At 37.4% G+C, this 14,564-nt stretch overlaps 3 protein-coding genes across 3 annotated transcripts; 1 reads left to right on the top strand and 2 right to left on the bottom strand.

Moving 5' to 3' along the window:
• Positions 1-15: 15 nt before the first annotated feature.
• LOC141903094 (uncharacterized) lies at positions 16-8,237 on the top strand. The gene is made up of 15 exons (XM_074791047.1): positions 16-127; positions 469-1,345; positions 1,709-1,955; positions 2,229-2,427; positions 2,543-2,630; positions 2,714-2,847; positions 2,990-3,074; positions 4,266-4,384; positions 4,467-4,616; positions 4,811-5,640; positions 5,717-5,979; positions 6,063-6,221; positions 6,310-6,460; positions 6,758-6,817; positions 6,894-8,237. The coding sequence occupies exons 2-15, from the start codon at positions 1,217-1,219 to the stop codon at positions 6,971-6,973; spliced, it is 2,694 nt and encodes an 897-aa protein (XP_074647148.1). The 5' UTR covers positions 16-127; positions 469-1,216; the 3' UTR covers positions 6,974-8,237.
• LOC141903095 (thymocyte nuclear protein 1-like) lies at positions 8,238-9,472 on the bottom strand. Its single transcript, XM_074791049.1, has 2 exons — positions 9,361-9,472; positions 8,238-8,947 (listed from the first exon to the last, which is right to left on the bottom strand). Exon 2 carries the CDS (start codon positions 8,935-8,937, stop codon positions 8,332-8,334), a length of 606 nt encoding a protein of 201 aa, XP_074647150.1. The 5' UTR covers positions 8,938-8,947; positions 9,361-9,472; the 3' UTR covers positions 8,238-8,331.
• Positions 9,422-14,251, bottom strand: LOC141903410 (A disintegrin and metalloproteinase with thrombospondin motifs 9-like). The gene is made up of 6 exons (XM_074791519.1): positions 13,144-14,251; positions 10,971-11,204; positions 10,189-10,341; positions 9,911-9,986; positions 9,774-9,821; positions 9,422-9,555 (listed from the first exon to the last, which is right to left on the bottom strand). Exons 1-6 carry the CDS (start codon positions 13,468-13,470, stop codon positions 9,422-9,424), a joined length of 972 nt encoding a protein of 323 aa, XP_074647620.1. The 5' UTR covers positions 13,471-14,251.
• Positions 14,252-14,564: the final 313 nt, after the last annotated feature.

Below are 14,564 nucleotides of genomic sequence, written 5' to 3'. Positions count from 1 at the left end.
TGACGTCACACCCTCAATGGCGGTTCAGTGACGCTTAAAGTGCGTATTTATCGGTTCGGTGCGTATTATCACCTCGCTTGTCGCCGGTTTCGGAACGGATTATCAAATAAACGCATTTTTCAATAAGGTCAGTTCATAAGCTTTCCAGCGATGTATGATATGTGAAGATTAACGTCCGGGAACCGCGTCAACTCATCGTTTTTCGTCGGGAATCGACTACTCCGAGACGTCCTAGTAATTCCGGCTTTGGCTATTTTGACTAGTTTTTTCGGATTTGAGTCGTGATTTCTCGGGTGTCTCTTATCCGATTTTGTCGCGGAAGGTCTCAAACGAAAAAGTAACCTCTTAGGAATGAAACGAAACCAATTTCGAGCGAATCGGTTGATGGGTTACGAAGTTATGAGCGATTGAAATGAGAAGGTCAATTCTAGTATGTCAAAATGTTAGCTCCCTTTTCTTTTTTTATAGGTGGTACCTAGGATACTGGGTCAAATCTTTGATTTTGGACCCCCAGCTATCGTAACGAGCCCCTGTGGTCAAAATATTTGGAGACTAGAAAAATGGCAAATGTCCCGAAGCACCACCTAGTGGCGGCGAAAATCGTTAATTCATAAACTAATCGAAATAGTGCGACTCATGCAGTTCCTAATAATTTAATATCAAATGTTTTGTAATTATCATGTGGAAAAAATATCGTATTGAAAATATCGGGGAGTCTGGTTAAAAAACCTAGATAAAAGTGGCATTCGAACCCTTTCTACTTTCTAATTATTAGGCTATTTATATATATATATTCAAACCTGGACAGTTTCAATTGTCTGAAGTTTATTTTCCCTAACACATAGGAAATAGATATTTCTGCTAAGTCAATAAGAAAGTTTTATTGGATTTTTATTTTGACTGAATTCTCGCGAGATAAACCATGTGCAACGAGAACGCTGCGTTCAAAATGGTGGATGTACGCCTCCCTTATACTAAATAAACAAAACATAAACAAATTATTATCCGTTCTTCTTTCTCGTGAAGTTGGTTTCACTCAATGACAAGTCATATTTACCCATATTTCTGTTACTATACATTGATGAGCTGGCAGTCAATGTCACACTGCGTAACTTAGTGCATGAGCTTCCAAGATCGTAATTAGAGATAGTTGATCGTCAAAAATTGTTTTATTCTTGACTTGTTGTTCGGTCGGTTGATTGGTTTGCAGTTGAAGATGATTGATGAAGCCAGCAGTGATGGTGGAGTGATTATAATAATTATAATTGGATCATTAGCGTCGCTTCTCGGAGCCACTTTCACGATTGTTGTTTGTTTATGTTGTTACAAACAGTTCAAATTCGAGGTGAGCAAAGTACCATTTCAGCGTTTATTTTACTTTATACATGTAGTTAGTAACCCGAGACAGAGTTTCATGATTCTAGATATTGACAAGCCCATCCGATTATAAAAAGCTTTCTACCAACGATCAGGTATAGGCCTACTAAGCAGAGTAGAGAGAATCTGAAGGCCTCAGCCCTCCCCTGTACTAACAGGGGCTTATCTAAGGCTGGCATCCAGAATCAAAATCCTACTCCCCTAAGAAGGCTAGTGCAAACTCATTTGTTCTACGTAGGTATATACCAGATATAGATTAGGATACTGCGGGTTGGTGTCGGGGTGAACCAAGGTTTTGATTTAGGTGACCATATTCATGACTTATTTGCAGAGATTTGAAGATGAACAGCATCAGCAGCACAGTGAAGATGTTGATTCACCACAAGGAACATACACTGTAACTAGAAATGACATGACGGGTAGTTTGAATCTGAATGAGAAGGTGGCGCCAGCGGTGGTTGTCGTTAATGAAGAGCCACGTTCCGCTTCAATCCTGCCGAGGGATTTCGGTCAATGTACTTTACATCCTCGTATCGCGAGGAGTGCCAGTCAAAACCTTGGCACTGAGGAGTTATCAGGTATAATGTGCTACTAGAGTGGATTCAGGGGGTCTGTGATGAGACCCTCATAATTATTGAAGTTGAATTTATTTTAAGTCGGTTTCTGTAAAGAAAAGGCAAAACTTTGTCAAAAATCTGGAAAATGGTACTTCTACAGTCTAAAGAGGATGCTCTTTTGAATAAAATTGCTCTAAATACTTTGGTACGACCTTCAAACCTTGCCTTTGGAGGATGGGCCGTTTATATAATTAGCTATCTCGTAGTGATTTATGTGATGCTTAATTGTTGCAGCGAAGGAGAAACAGTTCCCTCGTTCACAGATACAGTTTATTAAAGAACTCGGAAGTGGTTGGTTCGGGCGCGTTTTACAGGCTGAAGCTCAAAGGATTGTGATGGGAATGAGGAAGTCGAAAGTAGCCATAAAAATGCTTGAACCGACCGCGACACAGGATGAACAATATCGATTCATGATGGATAACATTCCTTACAGGTAACAGTAGTCTGCTATATGGTAATAATCTATCTATATACACCGGCCCACTCAGGCCATGCAGCCCATAATTGAAAGGATGTTTTGTGATTAATCTTGATATTTTAAATTCTAGGGAATTGGATCATCAGAATTTGATGAGAATTCTTGGTGTTTGTACGGAAAACGTTCCATATCTGATCATTATGGAATACTTCCCATTGGTACGTATCTTATTGTTCCCATTAAAACTTTCCTCGTGAGACAAAATACGCATTGATTTCGGGACGTTTGTCTATATTTGTAGGGAGATTTAAAAGCTTTTTTGTTGAAGCGTAAAAACGAAATAAATTCGTTCAATATCCGTGGAACGTTGTTGAAGTATTCGTGTGATTTAGCTGCTGGTTTATATTGTCTTCATCAACATAACTTCATTCACCAGTAAGTTACCTGCAATTCGATGTGATAAAACTATGAAATACGCTATAAATGAAACATATAATGTGTAATGTCATGCCCTCTTAATCTGGTAGTTTGTATAAAAGCTATGTTATTGTATTTCGCATGTCGGTTCATTTTTCAGTGATTTCGCATTAAGAAACTGCATGGTGTCTATTGATATGTCTATTAAAATAGGCGATTATGGCATTTCTGAGGAGACTTATAAGGTTTATGTTCCAGCATGTGCAACCCTTCTAACCTGCTTCGATCTAATGAGATCATCTTGCTTTTTTGAAACTTTCATATATTACAGTACTCAATAATCAGTCAATGAAAATATAATGAAAAATTGATGGCAGCCTATTTTCCATTCAATGTATCCCGCAAATAATCGAGTGATTAATGAATCATATGTGGCAAACAATTAAATGATAATTGAAGACAAGCATATGAGCTAATGATACTAGTAGAAATGCTAAATATTGCTCTATCATTTAGTGCTTACTATTTTTCCTTCCATAAAGATGACTGCCTCTGTAGAATCATCATGGATGAATTATTAAGGCGGCCATCATGCAATGGCTTGTCTAAAATGATTGTATATCATGCTTAACTAATAACCATTTTGATTCAATATCTTGTGTTTGTCAGATTTTCCAACCATTCCTGGTGTGTCTTCTTCTTAACAGCAATTGAAAATATATCCAGAAGAGCACTTTGCACTAAAACTATTCATCATAATGATTTTTCCTATTGGTGATTAATTCTTTCTAAAACCCAGCTGTGAATATCTACCTCATTACACAATGTTGAATTCTTCATCACATCAGCAGCAGTTGTAGAAATCCCTATAGTACGTGTGACACACTTGATTACACGTGGATTCTATCTTTAGCACCAATCCATATATGACAGGGTCCCTACGACTCCTTGATTCCATGAAAACTCCTTCAAAACGGAAAATGCTTTTACAGGTGCTTGAAACATCTTAAGTTTGAACATAATGCCCAAAACTCCTTCAATTTTGAGAAATAGTCAATCAGAAATTTTTGGCTGGTCTTAGTTGTATAGTAGACTCCCCTTAAATCGATACAGTTGGGACCTGGATTATTTTTAACCAATTAGGTGGTAATTGAATTAGAAACGAAATATTGGTTGTGGGAAGATGTGCCTACAATATCATTGAATCAATGGCTTACCGAGATAAGCAGTATTATTGGGTAATGAGAAAGTGATGCAGATGCTTCCTTAGAATATGAAATTTTTTCCTTTAGAACTCCTTGAAAACTCCTTATATCCAGGAATGACTGATCTGTAGGGACCCTGTATGATTATGAGAGACATACATTATGAAAATTTGTATGATAATTTGCTCTTGTTTGGCGATCAAATACCTTAAGTGATTATGTCTCTTGCAGGATGACTACCACTTTTCACTGGGTAACCCGATTCCTCTGAGATGGTGTGCACCAGAGTCTATTCATTCTAATCTAGGACAGATTTACATGAACAAAATCGACAAGAAAGCTAATGTATGGTAAGTACAGGGACTTGACTGCTTGCATATCATACTTCATTGATATTCTAATGACATTGTTCTGTATGGTAAACAATTTCAGGTCGTTCGGTGTGGCTCTTTGGGAGATGGTTCATTTCGGGAAATTGCCGTATGATAATATTTCAGACAGTGATTTGATTCAGAAGATCCTGTCGAAAGAGCGGTTTATCTTACCATCACCTGTAGGACTTGTGAAACATAAAGAGAAACTGTAAGACACAACTCAAATAACATAATGAACACTTCTGAAGATCTTCTTGATTTCTTCATTGCTTTCTTAAGACCTGTGGTTCCCTTCATAAACTACGTTCTACGTTATCATCATCTTTAGAACCTTTTTTAATTGTATCAGTTAAACTTAAACTGTAGTCCGTATCTGAACTTCTATGTACCTTTGTGTTGTAGATATGAAGTAATGTTGACATGTTGGACTGAAGAACCTGCAAATCGTAAATCTCTTTCTGAGATCCATGAGCTTCTTAAACAGCTTAAACAATCGCAGGAAGATGCTGATGTAGCCGCTTTTGATAAAAGATGGGAACAAATGATGCCCAAAGAACAGCCAACAGTGGTTACTGTTGAACCTGTAATTTCCAACCAGGTCATCGAAGAGATGATGATAAAACCATCAGTAAAACCAAGAACATCGATTAAACTCACTGATACAAACGAGGAGACTATTGCGTGGGGAAATAAAGATGAGCAGAAACCCGAAGTATCAAAGAGTATCATCAACCCACTTCCAGACACATTACAACTTACAGTTGATACACAACAATCTGAAGCTACACAACTATCAGCAGCTATCCCACCGTTGACACAACTATCGGCACCTGAAGAAACAAACAATGCTCTCATGCACCCGAATGTCATTTCTGATTTGTACGATTTCGAAGTCGATAACTTAACTTCGCAAAATCAGATGAAAAACTCAAACGAGTTACAAATAAATCAACCACCGAGAGCTCCATCTCCACTGATGATGATACCGGTACCAACTGCTGCATTCGAACCAATTACTGTATCCCCGGATACCGAGGATCCGCCGGCTTCATCATCATTCCCGCAGGATCTACTTCTGTCAGGAGGTACTACAACACCTTACATTCCAACTAATCTACCGGAAACTGAACGCACTGAGGATGAATTAGAATCACCTTCCAAACAAACAATTCACTTTCCAATCACTTACAACCAATCCATGCACAATGAAACCCACACCTCTAGTCAACAAGGTACTCACCAACTTTACTAGTTACTTTTTTCTCTCACCCTCTTCTTGTGGCTCTGATATACTTTGTTTTGTTTCAGATTCTACTGATGCACTGATGCCATCCATCATAAATTCAATTTCTAATTCTGAAACTTCGCAAGATAGCCCGACCGGGAAGAAGAAAGTTGGTATTGGCGCGGTTACAATGAAGTTCGATGATTGGGACGATGATATGTCCCTCGGGTCTCCGGAGACGCCACCTAGTGAGAGTCACATACATCAACATCATCACCATCGTCATCATCAACATGTAGATCCACATACAACGAGACAAGCATTTGGCGAACGATTTCCTAATCAGGTTTATATATATATATATATATAAACACCACCTTAAATCATAATTTATAGTGCATGATTATCATTTATTATTTTGATAAACAGGCGATGGATATGAAAGACTCCGAGATTGATGTATCTGATGCTCCTGAAGAAATGCCACACGTTGATCCCGATAATCATTATTTCACTCGTGAATTTACAACTGTCATCGACCAAGATGGTAAATCAGTTCGGAAAAGGAGCTCATTTAGGAAACCAGGGGTAATTAAGTTCAAAATCATTCTTTATAGTTAGTATTGTCTCTTCTCTCTGTTTTCTTCTGTGAAGAGTCTAATTCTGTTGAATTCAGAAGGCGAAGTTAAAGGCAGTGTCGTTTGATGAGTTGGAAGAGCCAGACGTTTTTAGTTATCCCAAAGAGAGCAGTAGTGAATCCAGTGATGGAGAGGATGATGTAGTAGATGTAAATGCTGAAATTGAAAGAGAAATCAGTGATATTCTTAGTGAGTTTCATTATAAAGCTATGAGTGTATTTCACAACCCGAGTTCTGTGGCCTCACTATTATTCACTTACCATGACCACTAGTAGTACATAAATCTAAAACGAAATTTCAGTATTTTCGCACCTGATGATGGTCTTTAAGAGAGATTTCGAAACTAATTTTCTTTTGATTTTTGATACGATGAATAAATCAAGTTTTTAATCCTTTTAATTTGTATGAAGCTAGGATTAATTTTATCATCTATTCTCCACGTCCGAGTCAGTGTGGCTGTTCTACACTGTAATCACTTGTTTTCAGATGAGCCCAGATTTACAGATGATTCTGAATCAGCCGTCCACAGTTCACTGAATATAAAAGGTATATATGGTATAAAGGTATGTATGACTTGGGTTTGCAGTACATTCGTCTATAATTCGGTCTTTAAATATTACAGGAAATAGGAACGCGTTATTGTTACAAATGGGAAGCAGCACTGATTCAGAAGATGGAAGCATGAAAAAATCTGAACTTTGAGTGACCCTGCAGTGAAATGCAGTAGACACCGCGTTAGTCGGACCAGAAAAATGTCCGACTGAGTTTGGATGTTTCATACCGGGTATTTAATATGTACGTAGTGTCGCAAAAATATATCAACAAGGAACATCCAGCTCTTGAGTTCAACGGATCCGACTTTGAACGGAGTCTGCTGCATAGTTAGTATATAGGTGCTATACAAATTTCAGATAAAATTTTGTACCTGAAATTCTTTCTGTAAAATTGTTGTTGTTAAAACTTTGTAAGACAGTCATCTATACATACCGGTATCACTTATTATCTTTTACTATAAATTTATATCTAGCCATTTATTAAGGAAAGTATGTATTGTCATTTATCATATACAAATGTGAAGGCTCTTAGTAATCAACGTGTTCATGTATACGCCAGAAAATGCTTAGAAGACTGACACAAAGGAATGTCTTATCTGATGCATAATGAGCGTGTTGGAAGTGTCTTCCTGTAATTCGATGGAAACGTCTTGTAAAATCTATGTATAATTCGTACAATATGGACGTTTTTTGATAGATTTGTGGTTGGTGAACTCGCTTTCTATTATTCTGATGTGTGATTTTATTCTAAGCGTGTGTCTAATTATTTCTGCAGCTCATCAAAAACTAATCTAGTTAATGAATTATTTTACATGTATTTATTCATGTAAAAGTGCATTTCATTTGATTCTGTCTCAATTAATTTAACTCCAATTTAGTTGGTTTTAGTAGGTTTTACAGTTAGCAGTTCACGGTGGGAAATTAATTGAATAGTTACGTGTGGATCTACGTGTTCTACAGTTCATGGTCCAAATTTGATTATAATTACATCCGAAATGAACTGATGTTAACTGAAGGGTTCACATTTATCAACGACTGTGGAGCTAGATCCAGTGTCTAGAGCGATGATTATGAACTGTAACTAAAACACTAGTCATTCAAACAAAAAGGTCGTTTCTTTCTATTTGCCATATTTTCATTTTACTAGTTAATCAGATTCCTTCCAAACAAGTCAACTTGTGTCCGTCCCCTAATTTCGGTCGTCGCGAATTGAATCGTAAAGAATGTATGGAATTTATAAACATAATCAAAGCTGCTGATTCTGAACCGTCTAAATTTGATGTCTACATCATTATAACTTAACAATAAAAATAACTGAAATGATAATAAGTATTTTATTGTAGTACACTGTATTTGATTGTATCATGTATTGTTAATTTTTAAGTATCAAAATAAACATATTATTTGTATGTAATTAATTAAAGCTTTATTTTTAAAGGTTTATTTTTCTCAGGCAATAATTCTTTGTCGATCTGACCTCCTTGAGAAGAAGTCTCTAAAGTTCATTCAAGGCTCTTCATCTTCCAAACTCAAAATGAAATCCCATTCGTCAGTAGTTAATGGTTGTACCGATAACCTCGCTTTAGTGAAGAGAGCTAGGTTTGCGAGAGGACCCTCGCGTTGCTTATGTTCGAGATGCAACCGTTTCAACTCGTGTAAGGGAATATATCGTTTTAGCATACGAATGAATTTGACATCGACCATAGACCACTTCGGGTTCTCCCGTTTACTGGAAGGGTCAAAATGGGGATCTTTCTTATCGAACTGGGTATGATCGACGTAGCTTTCTTTGACAATCTCAACAATTCCAATAACACCCGGTGGTTTACAATTGCTGTGATAGAAAAACGCTCGTTGTCCAACTTTCATCAGTCGCATGAAGTTTCGCGCCTGATAGTTCCTGACTCCGTCCCAGCACGCGGTCTGCTCCGGCTCATTCTTCAGATCCTCGATGCCGAATTTAACGTCGATACCCTTCTCTAATCTGCTTTCCGGTTCCGATTTTATGAGCCAATGAGAATAGGAAACACTTTCGGTTGATTTATTCGCCGCCGCCGCCGCGCTACTCGCCGGCTTCTCTACTGAAGTCTTCGCTTTCTTTCTTGGAGGCATCTCGACACGTCTACATAGAAATACAACTAATGAAAGAAGGGAGGTCTCGATCGGTCTCTATCAAATCTGGAATCTGTTCTGGCGCATTATGTCGGGCACCTGGGGTTCGTATTTGAAGTTTGGGGGTAAATAGTTACTTAGTAGCTTATACTATTGATAAATAACACCTGTCATCCAATATCGGGGACTCGAACGAGAGATATGATATGGCCTACTAACTATTCACCCTATAACTTTTACGAGCCCCTGTGCTTTCGGCTTGTGATTGAAACTGCAAATAGTTTTAACTGGAAAAACAACCCGCATCTACTATGACTGTAACTCTCAAGGTTTTCCAGGAACATAGCTAACATGCTATAGGTCATCCCCCGATCCCATAATCAACTATTAAAACAGCTCTGAATTACTTAAAGGAATACGTACGTATTTTCGCCATAGAACGCCACGCAATACCGGTACCTCAACTTTGCGGTGGACCTGTGTATTAAGAGCACGTGGCGGCGTGGACACTAAGCTGTGTACAGTGTATACAGCTCCATAAACTTGCGGCTTTTTGTGTTGTTATACGAACACTCGAAGAACATACACATGACCTCCTTCCTGTGGTTATTACTTTTCCTTTTCAAAACGAATAGACGAATAATGTCATCAGTTTTTATAATTGATTTATTTTTAATATGTACATCCTACGAACCTTGCGATGATCAACCATGCATTTACGTATCTACTTTTCGAATTACATTTTGAGGCAGATTCATTAACATAGAATTTGCATAATATGATTTTTTATTCCATTTTTATACACATTTACAAAAAATGATGACCTTGAAACTCACCACAATCGTAGAACATGACACTTAGAGCAAAGTGAACGACAAACATTACTGTTTCAAGAGAGAAATAGAGCATTAAATTCATACAATCGCAAGTTTGAGAGGATTTTTTAGTTTGCAGTAAGCACAACGGCCGTTACATTTCACAAGACTGATCGTATCTGTGGCCTTTAATATCTGCATACTCGGTCGATATCCACTGTTCACGTATTGCGGCTGAAAAAAAAAACAGAAAAAAATAGTTTCGCGTAAACTATCGTGCCAAGTTTGGTGTTTACCGTGGAAATATCCTCGAAATAACTGTATCCTCGGTCAATATCTAATATTTCAACCCTCGAGTCGAAGTCGACATGAAACTCAATCCTTAACATCATTGTTTTGCTATTGAAAGTTGGTACGATTTTGCTTGTAAACTTACTTTTCCGGCAAATTTGAATCCGGTTTGTTCTAAATTCATTTTTGTCAAGCCATCTCGGTTACTGTCACAGTCGCATGAATGGCCGTATTGATATAGCTTCCCTGTGGATGGATTCGTTGCGAACGTCAAATCATTCCTTTTAACTTCCAGCGTCTGCAGAAAATATCGACAAATCAGTAGTAAAATGCCCAGGGTACAATGTGCTAAAAATTACCAAGTCCGGGATAAACTCAGACTGGTAATTATGGTGGCTGAATAATCTTTGTTTTGGCGCGCCAAAACGTATTTTTAGAGAAATTTCGACGTTTTTCGTTGTTTTGGTGGAGCCGCCAAAATGAAAGTTCGTTTTGGTGGGGGCGCGAAAACGGAATTTCTTTGTTTTGGTGTGCCAAAACAGATTTTTAAAGAAAATTTGACGTTTTATTTCGTTTTGGCGTTCCGGCGTTCTGGCACCCTTATTTACATACCAGGTATTCTATTTAATGGCCCGAATCAGCCACCATTGGTATTGCAATATAGAACCAAAATTAGATTGGCCTTAAGTAGTAAGATTGACTAGAAACAAAATTGACTTAAATACTGGTATTTGATAAGAAGCCAAATGAGCTGATTAGATTGTTCTTTAATCCAAGTATATATTGAGAGTGCAATCGATCTCGGAAATTCTGATCACTTTGAGCATATATAATTTTGGAGCGCATAATTTTACGACAATTCATTTTGAATAAATGTTAACCTTAAACATCTAAATAGCCAAGGAAGAGGGCTTAGTTTACACGTACCATCGGATCTAACCGTATTTTTGTGAATCTAGAAAATCCATGTTCGGGCCAAGTACTTCCGTAGCAATCGATGTAGTTTTCAGACGATCCAGTTTTTAAAGTGATGAATTCAGAATATTTCTGATAACAGAATAAACGCATCGGGGTGATTCTCTGGTAGTAAATCACGTGTTCTTGATCGGGCTGATCGTCTGCTAGCCACAACTCTTTACAACAGCGAGGAAATTCTTGTTCCTAAAAAAAAAAAACGAATGGATCAACATCTAGCTGAGCTTTTCAAGGATTACATTTTTGACGGAAATTCTAGATATTGAACGTAAATTTTCTATAGATCCCTCACGTCTCACACCCTAAAGATTTGGTTTTTACATTATCATGAAAACGGGGCCGGTATGGAAAGATTATTAGGTCATTTTTCAGATTGCATATTTGGCCGTCAAGCATGTGTGAGTGGCTCATTGAAGTAACGTCAAAACTGAAAGTGCTCCTCTAGCGTTACCGACCGACTGTACATTAGTAATAAACACATACTTGCTACCATATATATATAGTAATAGAATAGGCCTACCTAATAAATCAATGAGCCGCGGGAGTAATGAAATTGAGGAAATTGAACCATTAATGTTAATGAGTTTAGTTAAATTCTATTTTCGAGCAACGGCGTTAAAAAACTGTAAATTAGAACGTACATTCAGTAGCTGATTCAGAGCGCAGCGGACTAATACAAGCATATCGTTTATGAATAAAATATTAACGACAACGACTATAAGTTCTCGATTCATTCCTGTGTTCAACATATAATTAGTGAAAGAAGTAATTAGCCAATAAAAACACACGTTTTCAACCCACAACAAGCATGTGCCAGGCTGAATATATTCGATAAAACTATTGTTCTAACGAATATGATTTGCACCGAATTCACTTGTGATAGTACGTATATCAGTATTCGCTTCCTCAAAGATAAAAAAACGAAAAAAAAACTCTTCTCCGCACATAGAATTTCTAATTTTTATCGGAAATTTCATATATATTTACATGCATTGAAATATATGTAATACCACCCGACAACGCTTAGGAAAACCGATACATACCACCAGACAACGCCAGACCGAAATCCTATTTCAAGAAATTTCATATGTATAAATCAGAAGATTATTTAATGAACCGGAACCGAAAATTCCAATTATGTACTTCAATTTAAACAGAAAATTCTGTAAATTCGACCACCGGTCAATACACAGTTAGCTATATATTTGCATTCGATTTCCGATTTCAAAATCAAACCCCCTGTTTTGCTCCCGGCATGATTGGTGCGGTTTGTAAGGAGCACCAAATCAATAGAAATCTGATAAATCAAATAACCAACAGGGTGAATCACTATTTTAAGACAAATTTTAAGACAGATCATCATTAGATCAGTCACTGCACTCTGTACACGGGCAGCACACTGATAAAGAACCATTCAGAGAGTCGCGTTAAGTTACACATTTTTCTCAAAGGGCATTAAATATCAAAACTAAAAGGCTGTATAGGCGTGGCTTTCTTTGATGGTAAATAATGATATAATATAATATGATATTATATGATAAAGTCATCCTAGGATTCCCAGTTGAAACTAATTTCAACTTAAGCCAAACCTGCTTTCATGGGCATCGTTTTAGAGCGCATGATCCAAGGTTTGGTAGTTCAGACACGGGTAAAATGTAGTTAGTGAAAGTACCCCAACAAAACAATTACTGATAAAGACAGAATAAGTGAATACCCGTTTCTTAAAGCCCAACGCACACGGCAAAACATTTGTTTCACGTTTTTCAGTTCGGCGTTTTGTGTTTTGCCTCCCCCGCACACAGCATAGCAAAAAACATCGAAAACGTTGTTTTCACGAGGAAAAAACGTTTTTTCGGTGCCGTGTGCGTTGGGCTTTACATATAGACCCCCATGCTAAGAATAGAAAAGAACCCAAAATGTTTTCTTTGAGCTAATATTCATTAGATTCTTTAGTTAGTCATCTTCAAGAATACTGAAACATTTTGGATTGTATCTTTTTATCTTAGTCTGGAATTTCATATTCAATGTTTACAACACGGACAGAGAGTTTCATCAATGTTTATGATTTTTTTGAAATAATCTTTGATGTATATATGTAGAAATAGTGGTTCGTATAAAGGCTCACCTTGAACGTGGGTACAACCGTATGATTCGATGGCACCAGTTTTGCGTTGCAAGCGTCTTTGTCAGAGAGCTGACAGAGTTTTAGCGTCGGATGATAATTGCTCGAAAGACAATTCGGACGAAGGTTGCACTCTATAACACAGCCGAAGTGGTCGTTTCTCCTGAAATCAGCGATGTACGGTCCGTCCAGTTCTAATCCGTCCATAAACTCAGGAATGAAGTATATATTCTCTACTAAACTATTACACGATGAAATGAATAAAATTAATTCGAAGATAAACAAATTCGCGAAGCCATAAACAACTCTAATAGTGCTTCGATGTCGCATGTTCTTTTTTTCTTGTTATCAATTATCACTGCAAAATACGAAACTCATTCTCCGCATCGCTACATCACGTTGTAACGGTTCAAGTACTATATTGGAGTCTAAAACGTGTTTTAGTGACACTACTGACTGTTGATATTCTAACGTTGTGTGCGACAAGGACGAAAGCATAAAAATTTTATTTTGAGATCGTTAAAATACGACGGGAAACTAAAGTAGATGAAGAATCTATTGTTAGATATTTCCACCGCAGTAACTCTATCATTATCGCCATCATTAATATTACAAAAGCTTATAAACCATTGGGATTCGCGCAGAGTCGTTTTTGCTATTGCGAGTTGCTGAATCGAGTACGCGGAACACAATTGATTCGCCGATAGAATTTGCCGCCTGGCTGAACTTCGATTAGCGGGGTTTTCATTCGACTTTTCGCCAACTAAATAAAACCGAATGTCAATTAGTCGGAAATATCGAACCACGGGATTGAGCTAGGTAGCTATAGTTCGGACCTTTCCAAGGGCCGACTCTGTGAAATGCGTTAAGACCGAAAGTGCGTTCGATTATATTAGTTACGAACACTAGTCGACTAGTTAGGAAAACTATGTTCGCCCATCACAAGATAGGGGGATCAGTTGTTATGATTCGAGGTTTAGTGATTCGAACCCTTACAGTTATCGGACAAGAATCAATACATTCAGATTTCTCTGATGATGAAAAATAGACAAAGAGACGACATTAATGATTTTACATTGATCATTTACTTGTCGCCTTCATCATGGGTCTAATCTATCTCCACACAGTTTGATAGAAATCCATATTTGATGTGAATTGAGGTTAATTGGCCACTAATTACGTTAACATAACTCTTTGTTGATTTTCAATATTACGATTCTACAGAAGAAATACGAAGTTCAAAAATTCAATCTCGGGTGACCTATTTTAAAGTCTGGCAATATATTGTCAATGAATTGGGTCAATGTTATATAAAGATTTTAAGACATTTTAAGAAAGTTGGTCTTCGCTGTCATAAAAACGTCTCAGTTCTGAGGAGAAGGGTATAGGCCTAAGTGAACAGGCAATATGAATGACTTGGACTA

The sequence above is a fragment of the Tubulanus polymorphus genome, chromosome 4 (genome assembly GCF_964204645.1).
Source record: "Tubulanus polymorphus chromosome 4, tnTubPoly1.2, whole genome shotgun sequence".
NCBI lineage: Eukaryota > Metazoa > Nemertea > Palaeonemertea > Tubulaniformes > Tubulanidae > Tubulanus > Tubulanus polymorphus.
This window is presented reverse-complemented; position numbering and strand designations above follow the sequence as displayed.